The sequence below is a fragment of the Gossypium hirsutum genome, chromosome A09, assembly GCF_007990345.1.
Source record: "Gossypium hirsutum isolate 1008001.06 chromosome A09, Gossypium_hirsutum_v2.1, whole genome shotgun sequence".
Lineage (NCBI taxonomy): Eukaryota > Viridiplantae > Streptophyta > Magnoliopsida > Malvales > Malvaceae > Gossypium > Gossypium hirsutum.
This window is the reverse complement of record NC_053432.1, coordinates 7,888,319-7,902,834: the sequence shown is the minus strand read 5'-3', so window position 1 is coordinate 7,902,834 and position 14,516 is coordinate 7,888,319. Positions and strand designations below refer to the sequence as shown.

The 14,516-nt window shown below is 32.3% G+C and overlaps 3 protein-coding genes across 4 annotated transcripts; 1 reads left to right on the top strand and 2 right to left on the bottom strand.

The window, feature by feature from the left end:
- Positions 1–2,780: 2,780 nt before the first annotated feature.
- LOC107942459 (gibberellin-regulated protein 14) lies at positions 2,781–3,994 on the top strand. The gene is made up of 4 exons (XM_016876124.2): positions 2,781–2,921; positions 3,017–3,049; positions 3,231–3,597; positions 3,667–3,994. Exons 1-4 carry the CDS (start codon positions 2,865–2,867, stop codon positions 3,849–3,851), a joined length of 642 nt encoding a protein of 213 aa, XP_016731613.1. The 5' UTR covers positions 2,781–2,864; the 3' UTR covers positions 3,852–3,994.
- Positions 3,995–5,942: 1,948 nt separating this feature from the next.
- On the bottom strand, positions 5,943–8,638 carry LOC107942457 (uncharacterized). 2 transcript variants are annotated; one of them, XM_041077499.1, is made up of 7 exons: positions 8,282–8,638; positions 7,983–8,083; positions 7,757–7,806; positions 7,164–7,603; positions 6,922–7,002; positions 6,616–6,678; positions 5,943–6,144 (listed from the first exon to the last, which is right to left on the bottom strand). In XM_041077499.1, exons 1-7 carry the CDS (start codon positions 8,324–8,326, stop codon positions 6,070–6,072), a joined length of 855 nt encoding a protein of 284 aa, XP_040933433.1. In that variant the 5' UTR covers positions 8,327–8,638; the 3' UTR covers positions 5,943–6,069. The 2 variants fall into 2 exon arrangements, with proteins under 2 accessions (XP_040933433.1, XP_040933432.1); XM_041077498.1 differs by having other exon boundaries at positions 5,943–6,426; positions 8,282–8,631.
- Positions 8,639–9,913: 1,275 nt separating this feature from the next.
- LOC121206521 (ferredoxin-thioredoxin reductase catalytic chain, chloroplastic) lies at positions 9,914–14,265 on the bottom strand. Its single transcript, XM_041077497.1, has 6 exons — positions 13,836–14,265; positions 13,436–13,548; positions 12,356–12,405; positions 12,160–12,231; positions 11,077–11,137; positions 9,914–10,218 (listed from the first exon to the last, which is right to left on the bottom strand). Exons 1-6 carry the CDS (start codon positions 13,930–13,932, stop codon positions 10,174–10,176), a joined length of 438 nt encoding a protein of 145 aa, XP_040933431.1. The 5' UTR covers positions 13,933–14,265; the 3' UTR covers positions 9,914–10,173.
- Positions 14,266–14,516: the final 251 nt, after the last annotated feature.

Sequence of the window (14,516 nt, the reverse complement as noted above, 5' to 3'; positions counted from 1 at the left end):
ATGGGAAAACTTACACTCAGAATTTATAATAGGGGTTTAGGCTACTATTAAATTCCTAAATAATGCACTGAATCATGTCCACAAGTAATTATTCCAAACACTCACCAATCACGTTTTTGCCGAAAAGCCAAAAGCTCAAACTAGCTTTTCCTTGCATTTATCACTACTAGTAGAAGGTTCTATTGAATTTGGAACTTCAACAACAAATTCACACAAAATACATCCAAAAATTAGCTAAGGACTCATTACAAGCATACAAAACATAAGCCTAAACTAAGTTCTCATGTAACCGAAACTTATAACATAACAAACTTTAAATTTGAATATCTCGATCTACACTTAATCTTTTCACCTAAAACCAATTTCGTTCATCTTATAATTTGCCTACGACCAATTTTCAACCTTTAAACTACACAAAAATACTTGGTTTAATAAATCAACTTTTTCGACATGATTTATGGCTATTTTCCTAAAATTCATTAAAACTCAAGAAATAATTAAAGAAACTTCAAAATAAGTTAAGAAACCTTCTAATCACATTAAAATAAGTTGAATAACACTTTGAAACCACGTTTTTATCTATAAACCCAAAATTCACCATTAAAGACTCAGCTTTCGGCTTTTATTTAAAATATGCAACTTAATGACTAAAAGCTTGGTTTTAAATACTAAATAACATTTATAACTAATAGGAAGATGAATCGTTACCTTAGTTGATGAAAAACTGAACGTTTGATCGAAAACTCGAAAAACCTGAAAGCTTGACAATTGAGGAACTATGGTATTTTGGGGTGTTTTTATTGGTCTTTTATAGAGGTTTAAGGTTCAAGGGTGATAGAAATCAAAGAGGACTAGGAATTGTAGTTCAAAATTGATTAGAATAGCAAGAGAAAATCAAGGGATGACAAACACAAGTTTTGGGATGAGTTAACGTCAAAATTGTATGTGGGAAGGAAGAAACAGGTCGGTAATTAAAATTTGGTTTAATTGCTACATAAAGATTCAGAATTTTGACTCTTTTGCAAATCAATCCTATTTTGAAAATTAAGGGTATTTAAAACTCATTTTTAGAATTTGATTTAATTTTCTAAAAACAATAATTAAAAATATTACCGATAAACCATGTCACAGAATTTCGAACACTCTAAGGCTAAAATTCTCAAAATACCCCTAAAATTCCTAAGTCCTATTTTGGGGTGTTACACACCCACTCGTTTCACACCATCCGTTGTCACTTGTAAGAACAAGTGTCTTCAAGGCAGGCCACTTTATAACCTACCTCTCGATTGGGGTGGCTATTGTTATACCCATCTAGAGTTTGGACTCGTGCTAGCGTAAAGAGCTACCGAAATCAACCTTTATTCTCTCTATTATTGGATCCCCCTACCCGGGCATCTTCACTAGCTAGGTCACTCGCTCTCTTCACTTAACCCTCCTCTTACTCTCAACTAAGAGCTCAGACCACTCACTCTTTCTCGAGAGGGACTTTGTCCACCCGCTCTTAAAATAGGGCCACCTGCTCAATTAGCTACCTCATCAAGCACTCATTTTTTAGGTGCAAACACTTCTCTGGGTGTGAACACACCCCTAAGGACGAGTGGGCCCCATCAAAGAATAACAACCTCGTACTATTTGGGATCACTACCTCTAAACCTCATGTACACAATGCCAGTATATCCACTGTCCACTATAACAGCCTGCCACATCAAACTACTGGACAATAGGACATCTCCTATAAATACCCTTCCAACGATAAAGAAAGGATCAACCTTTAGAGCCTTGAATACACTTTGAGCAATCTTCATCTCCTCCAATAATCAGCCTATCCTCTTGTCTATTTCTGACTGTCCAGCTCTCTAAATGAAACGACCTTTTCAACACCACTACATACTCCTTACGTCCTCTTTTGTTGTACATTTTATCAACAGCAATAAATAAGATTTTTCCTCATGTTATTACACTATAACCAAACAAGGCATAACTGTGTTGGTTAATAAAATATTAGTTGACATACATAGGGGTAAGTAAAGCTCAATTCGATTCAATAAAATAAAATAAAACAAGATCTAATTTTGAGTTAATCAAAATGAGTTATTCGATTTTTTTTAGTCAACTTAAATAAATAATTCAAGTTTTGAGTTTAAATCGAGTTGAATTATACAATTCGAATAACTCGAATAATTCGAATAACAAATTGGTATAAATACCCCTTTGGTCCCTATCAATTTTGGAAATAAGCAAATTGGTGTCTCTCTAAACAATAATTACAAAAAAAATTCAAAATAATTTTTAAAATTCAAAATTTATTTTTTTAATAAATTATAATTCTTTTTTAAAATCTAAAGAATATATAAAGAAAGTTGAATTTTCTAAAATAATAATTTTGGGGACATAAATAAGTTAATTAATTATTGAAGTTGATGTGTTATTTTTTTCTTATTTTTCTTTCAAAGAATTTTTAAATATATATGATTTTAATTTTATGTACTCTAACATGAAATTAGTTATACTATAAAAAAATTAATTTGAATTGTTTAATTTTGTAATTTCAAGCAAACAATTTCACTGGGTTCGATTTGACTTGAATTTCATTTCAATTCAAACTCATTTCAAATCGAATTAAGATGATAAAATAAGATCAATTAACTCGATTAGCTTAAAAAAATTTACTCAAATTAACTCAATCAGATCAAATGATCACCCTAGATAAAAAATAAAATCTTTAAAAATTATAAAAATATACTGATATGCGACATTCACACCTAAATCTAAACGACTGAGTGATTTGGTGAGTCACACCAAACTCCATTTAAACCTAGAATGAGCGATGCATCAAAAGAGTAGTGTAAGCAAAGCTCTCAACGATGGCTTCCAAAGCTCTGCTATTTCCATTGGTTGCTCTTCTGCTTGTTTCTACAAAGGTATAGGCTTAGGCTACCATCCATGCACTGTTTGCCTATGGTTCTTAGTTGTTGTTATCATCTAACTCTAAACTTCATCTTTTTTGTTTTTCTAGGTTTCATCATATGAGCAAGAAGAGAAGCTTGAGGTTAGGTTTTTTTTTTCCCAAACAATATTCAGCTAAAATCTTGAGCAAACATGACTTTTATATTTTCGGGTATATTCTATTTTGGAAAACAAGAATTTATATGCTATGAAAATGAACTTGCAGAGAATATAAGTTCTTCAACTTTCATCGTTTGCTGAAATTATTGCATATTCATATTCAGATAAAGTATGTTATAGTTCCTGATCCAGTCAAGGCACCTCCAGCCCCGGTTCAGACCCCAACTCCAGCACCCTCAGCCGAGGTTCTTAGTCCTCCATATGAACCACCAGCTCCACCACCAGTCAAGGTTCCTAGTCCTCCATATGAACCACCAGTCATGGCTCCTAGTCCCCCACATGAACCAACAGCTCCTACACCACCAGTCATGGCTCCTAGTCTCCCATATGAACCAACAGCACCTATACCACCAACTCAGCCACCCACTCCTCCATATATACCTCAAAATCCTACACCAGCACCTCCAGCCACAACTCCACCCCCAAACAAGCCACCAAGTCGAACATTTCCACCAGTTATAACAAAAAAGGGTAAAAAGAAAACACTACATTTTTATGTTTCCTTGTAAAATCAACTTTTCTGACAATTTGTACATGCAGATTGCATACCTTTATGTGGACCAAGATGCAAATTACACTCAAGGACTAAGCTATGCTTGAGAGCTTGTATCAGATGCTGTTACAAATGCAAATGTGTTCCACCGGGGACGTACGGAAACCGAGAAATGTGTGGTAAATGTTACACAGAAATGAAAACCCGCTATAACAAGCCCAAGTGCCCTTGAAAACCCAAATCACACTTCTTGGGGTTTCTTTATATGCTTAGCTAAAAAAGCTTTCAGCAATAAATTTTTAGAGAAGGGAGAAAAACGATTAATTTCATTGTAATGCTTTTTAGTAATAGAATTAGATCAAACTTTTCGATTAATCCATCTGTTCATGAAATTCTTTTTTATGAAATTGTATTATAATTTAACTAAATTAAAATTGACTTAAAATCAAAATTGATTTAACCAAATCGAATTCACTCGATATTTCATACTTTGAAAACACAAAATATGTTACAGCATGCTTTTTGTTTAGTCATTATGTGAGGGCTTAAATAATTTTCACATTATATGCCGGTTATTTTTTACTTGTATGATATTTATTAAGTAATTGTGTGAGTTTTGTAAAAAGAAATTAAAATAATTATAGAGATACGAGAGTCCTTAAAATATAGGATTTTGTAAGAAGATGCTTTAAGAGTTCATTTGGAAATAGATTATAAAGATTTTTGGAGATATACGGGAGTAATTATCAACTCTCTACAGTCTTGCTAGACACCTACATAGAGAAAGAAAGAGTTGATTCCTTCATTTGTGTGGAATGTGTGAGCACTAATATATGAAGAGGAGAGAATTTTTTGTGCCTTTTGTGAGAGCTTATTGTACACATATTTGAGCGTGATTACTGACCTTCTATGGGAGGGTTTAGGTTGAGAGTGAGTGTATACAAACTAAATAATCTTTGTGGTTGCAATTATGTACTAGATGAGCTTGGGTAGATTGGATGGTTAGCAAAGTTTGTACTACTAAAATTTCTATAGTGGCTTTGCTCTTTAAGTGAGTGCTTGTAGAAGTAGGTTGTTGAATTAAATTGTGTAAAGTCTTTATTTTTTATTTTATTTATCTTATTATTTTATTTTCTCGCCACAATGTCAATTACGCTTTCAAACTAAAACAGACTATTTATAGAACTTAATCAACTTTCATTATACATATATTATATAATATTACATAATATAATAATCATAGCACCTCATTACCCAAATCATGGATGATCCCTAACAAGAAGTGTCACACTCAATACACAACAGCATCTACAGTAACTTCTAGTCAATTTTGAGATATGTGTGATCCTAGCTCTTGCAAATCCAATAGTTCACCACTTGTATCCAATCTACGACCTATGCGTGGAGATGAAAATCCAACGTGTTAAGTATTTATATATTTAGTGGTGCTTAAATTATAAACATCATTAAAATTTATATAGTTATTGAAGAAATAAATTAGAAACCTAATAATGTTGCTGTGATACAAAACATAACATTCAACAAATTTCATACACATGTAACTTACTGAAAAAATTGTATGTTTGAACTTTGAAAATGATATTATTAAGAAAGATGATCACTGCCATAAAATGAACATGAGAAGTATAAAAAAAAATTATTTATTATATTATATACTCATTTATTCATACTCATGAAAACATTCTTTATTCTCATCGATAATTTCGTTTGGTAGTCTTCAATAAACTCTGTCCACTACGTCAAAAATTATTTTTAATGACATTTTGAAAGCGTCACGAAAACAACACAAAAAGGTCGTTAAAAGATTTTTTGAGTTTTCATGATGTTTTATCGAAACATAAAAAATCATGCATGAAAGTAACTGTAAAGGCCACTGGTGCTATTCTTGTGACAATTATAAATGTCAACGATAGTGAAATATTATCATGAAAAGTATTATATTCTCATACATACAACCTTTATAAAGGTGATGAGATAAGACTCTCTAGTTCATTTATGACCATAAGATGTTTTAATGAAATAATTAACAAAGCTTAATTTACATTTATTGATTAAATGCAAATGACCTTACAAATAAATTACCTTATAAGTGAAAGTTCAATATGAAAATTCTCCCTTTTTCATCTACCTTTTACTATAACATTAGAAATTTTAAAACCTCACGTTAAACTCTATCGCATAACCCTTAAAAGCTTGGACGAATAACTCACCCCTTAGATATGTCCCCATACCAATGGCAGAATATGGATAGAACACGAATGTCAAACATACTTAAAGAATCATAAAGAGCAATAAAGGGGTATTTGCCAGCCCAAGGAGAAATTTATCCATTATAATCTTTCAAATGAAAATATAACCTATTAGCTTTATAATCTAAGATTCTGAAACTTAACATATATTTAAGAGCTCCCATCAGTTTAAACAGCAAGTTAAAGTCTAATGATGTGTGGAAGATGCCGCCTTGAATGGGGCCTAAGAGCAAGCAAAAGTTTCTTTCTTGGTCCCTGCAAAAATCAACTAAAACTTCATCAAAACAAATAATTTAATCTTTTGGAATGCAAGATTGCAATGAAAATGATTAGGATCTCAATTCATATGATGGGATTATATAAAAAATGTCCTTTTAATATTAGAATATTTATGAGTCATCACTTTCCCAAAATGATTTCCGAACTTTTACAGCTGATAGTAACTCAGAACTTCCAATGCCAACAGCTAAATCGAGTCCCAAAACTGACATCTCTTGCCAAGTCTAATATCAAAGAGTTCCATTCAAGACCTTTAGCCTGTATTGAAAGTTTTTCAGGTTATTATATCCAACTATTTCTAGTTTCTTGAGCTACAATGAGCAGAGCTGGCATGCAGAAAACTTAACGAGTAAATCAGAACTTGATTTAATCGATAAGATGTTACAAGAAGCTCAATGTTCGTATACTTATAGCATGACCAAGAACACAAGCATGCATCAACATTACCATTGGTATCCCCAGCTCTTTGAGGTCTCTGTTTCCCATTTGCCTTAATGCAGTTATATCCACCTGCAATTACATGTATCAATTATCAAATTAGTCGAGGTTAAATGAAAATGGCAGCAATCGATCCAGAAAATTCAGAAGAAAACAGCATTTTTGCATGCCCCAAAAAACTACAGGTTACTAGGATAGTGGATGAGGCTCAAATCATGAATACGAAACAAAAGGGCATGTTGGTTTTTTCAAGATATATTTATGCCTACATTCCTAGGCATCATTTGTTCAAGTTAATAAAACCGAGTTACTTACTTCTTCAGCCGTAAAATGAATGGCATATTTCCCCAAACCGAGTGAGTTCAACAAGGTAACAACAGTGAAAGGTTCCTCATCCTGTCAACATTCGCATGTTAGACATATCCATGTATCCAATACTCATATACCAGTCCAAGTAACATAGGGTCAAAGCAATATTTACAAGGTAAAAAGTAGGCTAACAAAAAAGATCCACCATATTAAGAAAAAATGAAGCTGTCGCTAGCAAGAAAACATACAACACGTGGCTTTCTCTGCATTATGCTGCTTATTGGTGCTGCATGACTGATTGGTATTGAAGTTATAGCTTTTCCTCTACCAGGCATCAGACCGAACTCACTTGAAGGATTGAAAATTCCATTGCTTGGAAACAGTTCATTCCTTGGAAGTGAAGTCGGTATTATTTTCGGCATCTCGGGAAAACCTCTAGATCCATCTATAGTTTGCAAGGAGTATATTTGGAAAACTTCCGTAATGCCATTGTGAGAGATTTGATTCAGATTGTTTATTCTGTTAGGTCCTGTTTCAGACATATGCTTGTTACGATTTTGTGGTGGCTGAATATGATTTGACGGTTTTTCCATGTTCCTCCGATGATCTTCAAAAGTATCCCGATACTGAAAAGGTCCACGTTTGCGCATCAGTTTAAATCGGAGGTCTTTTCCGGCAATCCAAGAACCTTCAGTCATATCACAACACCATAATCCATCAACAACCAAAGCATAAACTGATACATATACATATACGTATACATATACATATACATATACATATACATGTGTATATATAATATGAAGCCTAATTCAATCTAACAAATGTAATTAGCTACTACCTTGTCCTTTAAAGCCATTAGATCTCCACTGGACACCATTGATTTGTCGCCTGTGGAAATGACAACAAAAATGACTACACAAGACTATATATACAAGCATACAAGAATACAAGCATAGGATGAAACTAGTCATACCTTAAATTGGAAGAATATTTTGTGAACAAGAATTGATCTTTAAACAGCATGTGATTAAGACAAAAAGACAATAAAAATCAGAACAACAAACCTTCTGTTACCAACATTTCTCCAGGGTTTGTCTTGTAAGAATCTTCTGTTTCCATTCATTCTTCTATGGCCACCCATGGCATCATCTCCCATCTTCACCACCTAACAAAAGTAAATCATATTTTTCTTTATTACTTTGGTTAAATTTCCACTAGACCATAACAATATAAAGTGACTCAAAATGTCACAAAAGTACAGAGTTCTAACCGAAAACAAAAGAAACACAGTAATCATTGAAGAACCCAAAACCCCAAATGATAATAAAAACTGAAATTTGAGAGCCGAAGAGATTATGGGTACCTTGCTTGAGCCATCCCCGGTGATGGTAACTCTAAGTTTTGCCATATGTGACCAGAGAAATCAATAATGAAACTGTGGGATTTTATACTCAAGTTTTCTCACTTCCTTTGCTATTTAACATTAAGAGAGGTCAGGTCAATAAAGTAAGAGTTTTTTATGGTGAAATTTGTGTTTGAGGAAACTGTAAAGACATTACATGGCAAAGAAGGAGAAGAAGACTTCAAGAAAAAGAAAGGAAGAAATTGGGGTCTACACTACAGCTCTTTGAGGTCAAGTCAATGCCGTATGGTTTCCTTCTTCTTCTTCTTTTTTTTTTTTTGTTAGTTGGTAAGACAGTCTTTGGTATCTGACAAAATTGTCACAAGCTAAAATCCTCTGGTTATTTTGTCTTTAAGACTAAACTCCTGATTTTCTTTTCACTCTTATAATAATAATAATAATAATATAATAATAATAATAAGTAAAATAATTGTATTATGAGGTAGATTGTATTTTATTCTTTTATTAAAAAAACGAGTAAATTAATCTCTTCTAAATTAAAGATTAAAATAATTTTTCTATTAAAAATTTTATCTATTTCTTTTGTTAAAAAATGATCTTTATATGTTAGCATAAGATAAATGTGACACGTCGTGTCTAATTGTCAACTACATAAGTTTTTAACAGTAAAATTAGATTAATTTTTTAACAAAATCAATTCACAATTTAATCTAATATATAGAGATTAATTTAACTATTTTTTTAAAAAATAAATAAAATATAATTTAACTCATTATTCAAAAATTTCTTTAATACTTTTTACTGAAAAAATGATCTTCAAGACGAAAATGATTTACATCAATTTTCAAAACAACAAATGACCAAAGAATTACTTGTGCTTTAGTTTAAATCATGGAACCAGATCCTGTTTCTATCATATTTATATCCACAAAAGAAGTTGCTCAACATATAGTTCATTGCCATTGATTCACCTTCGTTTGGCTTCTTATATCATCAAACATGGAATTGTATAAAAAAAAAGTACTCATATGATGTAACTAATGTAATATTTTATGAGGTTGCTTGATCACAACTAACAAGCAAAGAAGATTTGTACCCAACAAAGGCAACATTTTTTATTACAAAAACATAAAACTTGCCAATTATGCTACAATTCAAAACACAAATAAGATTTTCTAAATATACATTCTAGTACATGAACTTGGCTTCAAGGTTCAAACTAGTACATAAAGTTTTTTTTTATCCAATTAAATCCCTAAACTTGACCTCAATGCTCAATTAAAGTTCAGTACTTCAATGCTTGGGTTATATAGCTCGCAAGTCTAATACAACTTTTTAATTAGTATTAAAAATCTCAATTAAAATTCAATCTGGAATATATATATATAATCTAGTTTGAAAAAACTCATTTACTACTAGATAAATAAACTCAATTGAGCTTCAAATTATGTATAGGCTTGAGCTTCTTATAAATTTTGCTTTGACTCGACTCAATTACACTCCTAAAGGTAACTATATAAATTGACTATTCAAGTAGTCATAAGAGTAATTAAGACTCCAAGAAGTCTTATGATGAAGACTATTTTGCTACCAAATATCATAACATTAACAATTAGCATTGACTAGTTTGAATTGATTATTCAAAATGTATAAACTCGAGTTTATTGCCAAATACAAATTAGTGCAGCAATTAGTACCATGTTTGCTGAAAAGGGTTCATAAAGGAGGGTAAAAGACATACATACAAAGAGTTTAACCACTGTAATTCCAGATCATATAGGAGTGAAGGTAGGTATAAAAAGGGAAAAAAAATTACCCTATTGAAATACAAATATAATTTTCTTTTGGTATTTCTTTGGGGATTGGGAAATACAAGTTATGAATGTCTTGAACTACATGTTCGTTGTTGTTTCCTTGATCTCTTCCAGTGTGATGGACTGCACAGCAAAGAATATATATGATGTTGTTAGAACAGTAATTGTAAGATTAATATCTCTTATTTATGTGATGCTAGTAAATACTAGATAGTAAGAAACCTTTTTCTGTTCGAAAGAAAAGACTTTTCCAAATAGATGTACATGTCTAAGCAACTACAAAGTAAAATCAAACCACCACAATGCACAACCGGAAATGATCAAGAACCTAGGTAAAGTAGGCTTGTAAACCCACATGATGGGACAAGAACCTAGATACTCAAGACCTAGGCCCTCAGCATTTGCCAATTATGCCGAGGCTTTGTTCGAAATAGTAGTAAGAAACCATCTTGCAGGTCCCTGTACTAATTTGAAGGGCAAATTAATCACTCTACTATTTATGTGAGCAATTTAGTCTATTTACATTTAATTTTTAAGCGAAGAAATAAAATTTTAAACAACAATATCCTTGAACGTCAAAAAACAATCCTTGTGTTTTAAAGTGATGGAAAAAAAAAAAAAGAACTCCAAAATTCACCATTTTTTTAAACAGGACAAAGACTAAAGTGCTCACCTTTTCTTTTTCCACATTACTTATATAACACATCAACATTTTTTATGGTCCAACCTTACCAATATTTACAGTTTTACCCGTTTGCTTCAAAATTAAATGTATAAGGACTAAATTGCTCTGAAGTCTATACTACAAGTAGCCACCCAATAGTTTAACCAATCAAGTACGAGTGTATGGGTTATCCAACATAGTTATGTTCAATTTTTTTCCGTTTTCTATGTATTGGAGAATTCTTGAAAGGTTATATCCTCGTACTCATGTCCAAAAATGTGACAGAAGAAAAAAGATTTAGGAAACCCAATACGCACCTGATCTTGGCCAGCAAAATCATTATCAGGAGTGAGAAAGAGCATGCAGTGACATTCTTTCCTGCCAAATAGTAGTATAAATTGAATAACTTAGATTAAACTAATGGAAACTGACATACAAAATGATAAGAGCATGCAGTTATATATAGTAGGATATGGATATGTGTTTTGACATGCATATGTTCGACTTTTGACATGTTTATCTATGTCTCTAGAGTGTGCTTGAAGGGTCATGTCCTGTATTCATGTCTTAAAATGTGCCAGATGCATGTACCTAGAGTCAGAAAAAACATAGCTCTATAAGGCAACAGCCTCAGATAAGGACATGCTTTGACTGTTATCGTTGATATTATGAAAGGTAAACTTTCAAATTATACAATAACTTTCCTTGCCATCAGAAAGAGTATAAACTTAGAACACACAGAAGAAGTTCTTCAATTTTTTGTTTCAGAAAACTGTTTGCCCTTGGATAAAAGAGAAATATAGCTTGAATCTTTCATTGTACAACTCAAAATGGAAGAAACAAAAGTACGACTCCATGAGTCAAAAATCAAATCCAAAGTAAATACTTAACGCCCTTGGCCACAATATTAATGATGACACAACAGGGAATCTCATCTTCCATGGATAATACCAGCTTTAACACAAATCCACCTTACTTTGCACCAAGTTTATTTTTCAACTATTCATTTGGTACACGTCTTGTTACTTCAATATTGAAAAAATGATCCCTGTAATAGCCTGATGTAGGATTATTTTTGAGTCGTTAAAGAATCATGGAAATCCTTCCCCCACATAATACCTTCAATATTATGATTATCTGCAGAAAGTGATTTGGAATCAATCCCATCATGACACTAAAGTTCCATTCTTAGTTTCATAAAATAGCTCTAGTTCTTTGGGACAGTGAGCTCCAGTTCAGAAGAACTGCTCGGTCACCCGGTTATAAAGGCCGTTATCAACTACGCCTTTCTAGTATGAATCAAAAGATATATCTACTTCCGGACTTCCCATATGATTCTAGAAGGAAGACCACTTTACATGAGGAATATACATTAAAAGATGTTATGACAATATATTTACCTTTCTCTCATAGGAACGCATGGACAATTCCAGAATCCCTGCCCTACCTCAGCAGCTTTGTCATCATAATGCCTGTAATAAATTGGGTTTTACCACTTAAATGTTATTAAATCTGATACAGATATAAACATGAAGATAATTAGGTGTAATAGGATTAACAATTCTGAACAATATTGAGAGGTCATAGATATTTTACCTACAAGGGCAAAGTGGGGCGCCCAACGTATCTTTATGCTCAGCTAGTCCCTGTTCAAATATCCGAAATGAGTTTTTGTGTATTATATAGTGAAAAGATGAGTGGACTAGATAAAAACTAGAACAATGTTTACACCTTTCAAGTTAGATTTCACGAGAAAATCCATCATTCAGAAAAATACATCACTCGAGAAGATCCAACCTAAGGCACAGACTGGTTGGAATAGTAGAATATAGCATATAATCATTCTTCAATCTATCCTGTTGTTTATGAATTTTGGTCGTCCTTTCATCCACCATTTGCACACAAAGCACTGAAAAATGTTGAATTCAACTTCCCCAATAAAACAACTCCTAAACATGTGGAGCTCTAAATTCTCCAAAAGCACTTGGTCAAAATTGAATCGAAGAGAAGACTTTCCTCACTAGTTTAGCTTAAAGGCAGCACTGGATTCCTTCCAGTTATAACAAAGGCTTGGGATAACTAATGATTTTGTTTGAAACAGCGTTGAACAAAATACTTAATGATTCAAAATTTTCTAATTACCTTTTCCAGTCATTGCTTATTGATGCCATAAATCTCTTAAATATGTGAAGTTCTAAATTATCCGATAGAACTCAATCGAAACTGAAACGATGCAAAGATTTTTCTCAGTAGTTTAACTTTAAGGGCAGAACTCAATTCCTTCCAGTTACAACACAAGTTCACCAACTCAGAAATACTAAAGTTTTTGCTTGAAACAGTCTCGAATATAAAACTAGAAAATAGTATTTCTAATTACACCCTAAAGTATAGCTCTTCAAAGTCTTCTTCTTCTCATCTCAAAGTAAGATCTTGTAATCGAAAGAATATCATGTAGCTTCTTATGAACCACATTCACTAACTAACAACACTTTAAAATCAAACTCTAAGACTAATATGTGAAGCTTTTTGAGCTGCCATAATGACACAAAGGCTAATGGATGCGTCCTCTGCAATTCAGCCCTTTGAATATCTCACTTAGGGAGGGATCAAAACTGGGTAATGATTCCTATGTGGAGATTTTTCGAACCTAAGATGCAAACTGAATCTAAAGAATACCTTGATTACAACAGAAGTCACTCCCTTGTCCATACAGAAATATGTGCCTGAACGACGTGCATATTGTTCGGAGAATTTCCTCATTATTTCCACAGATTTCTCTGATGGTTCCACTGAAATGAAAAACCAAAGAACCCCAAAAAGGTCAACAACAAAGAGACGAACTTTGATTCACATAATCACATGATATTGAAACCCCAGGAATTTCATCAAACAGATAACAAACAGAGTAGCTCCAATTTATCGATTTCAAGCTAAAAACAAAAACAGAAGAAATTTTAAGTACATAATCACATAACATTCAAACCCCCAAGATAATGCAGCACAAATCCATCAAACTGAAGCTTAAAATGACCATACAAAACTTGCGGTTTCAATGAAAAACAACCAAAGTTATTACCTTTAGCTCTGATTACAAAGCGTTGACGGGAAGTTCTGGGAGGGCAAGGAAGAGAAGAAATGCTTCCAAAGTTAAAGAAACTTGCTTGAAGAGTCATTGTTTTACTTGGCTTATTAACTGCAAAAAGAAACTAAAGCTTAATCTACTTTCCCTTGAAATGTGATCTTTTATAGTTTTGGATATTTGATGGAATCATGGGATTATTGGATTTTGGGTTTTTCAAAATTTTGAAGGGCTATCTCTCTACCACTTGTTTGTGAAAATATCTAACCAACAAATTACATAAGCCACTCATCAGTTTCTTTCTCAGCCATTAACCACTGATCTTCATCCATTGGTTTTTCAATTTCCTTTTCTGACAAAATAGGCCCCCGAGTTATTAGATATCATCAAATCTTCATTAAACTCTGTTTTTTGTTTTTCTTCTCATTTTTTTCTCCATAATATCATATATATATTTTTTCTTAAAATGCACAAATTTATTGCATTTAATAATTAAAATACATTAATGTCAAAAAATAATTAAATTATATTAAATAATTTATATTATGTTTTAAATTTAACAGATTTATAAATAATACATTACAAAAAAATGTAAGGAACAACTTAATCAGTGGTTGAAATTCGATCCTTAAAAAAATTTTATAGAGTTAAATAATATGGTAAGGGTGTCTCCTATCT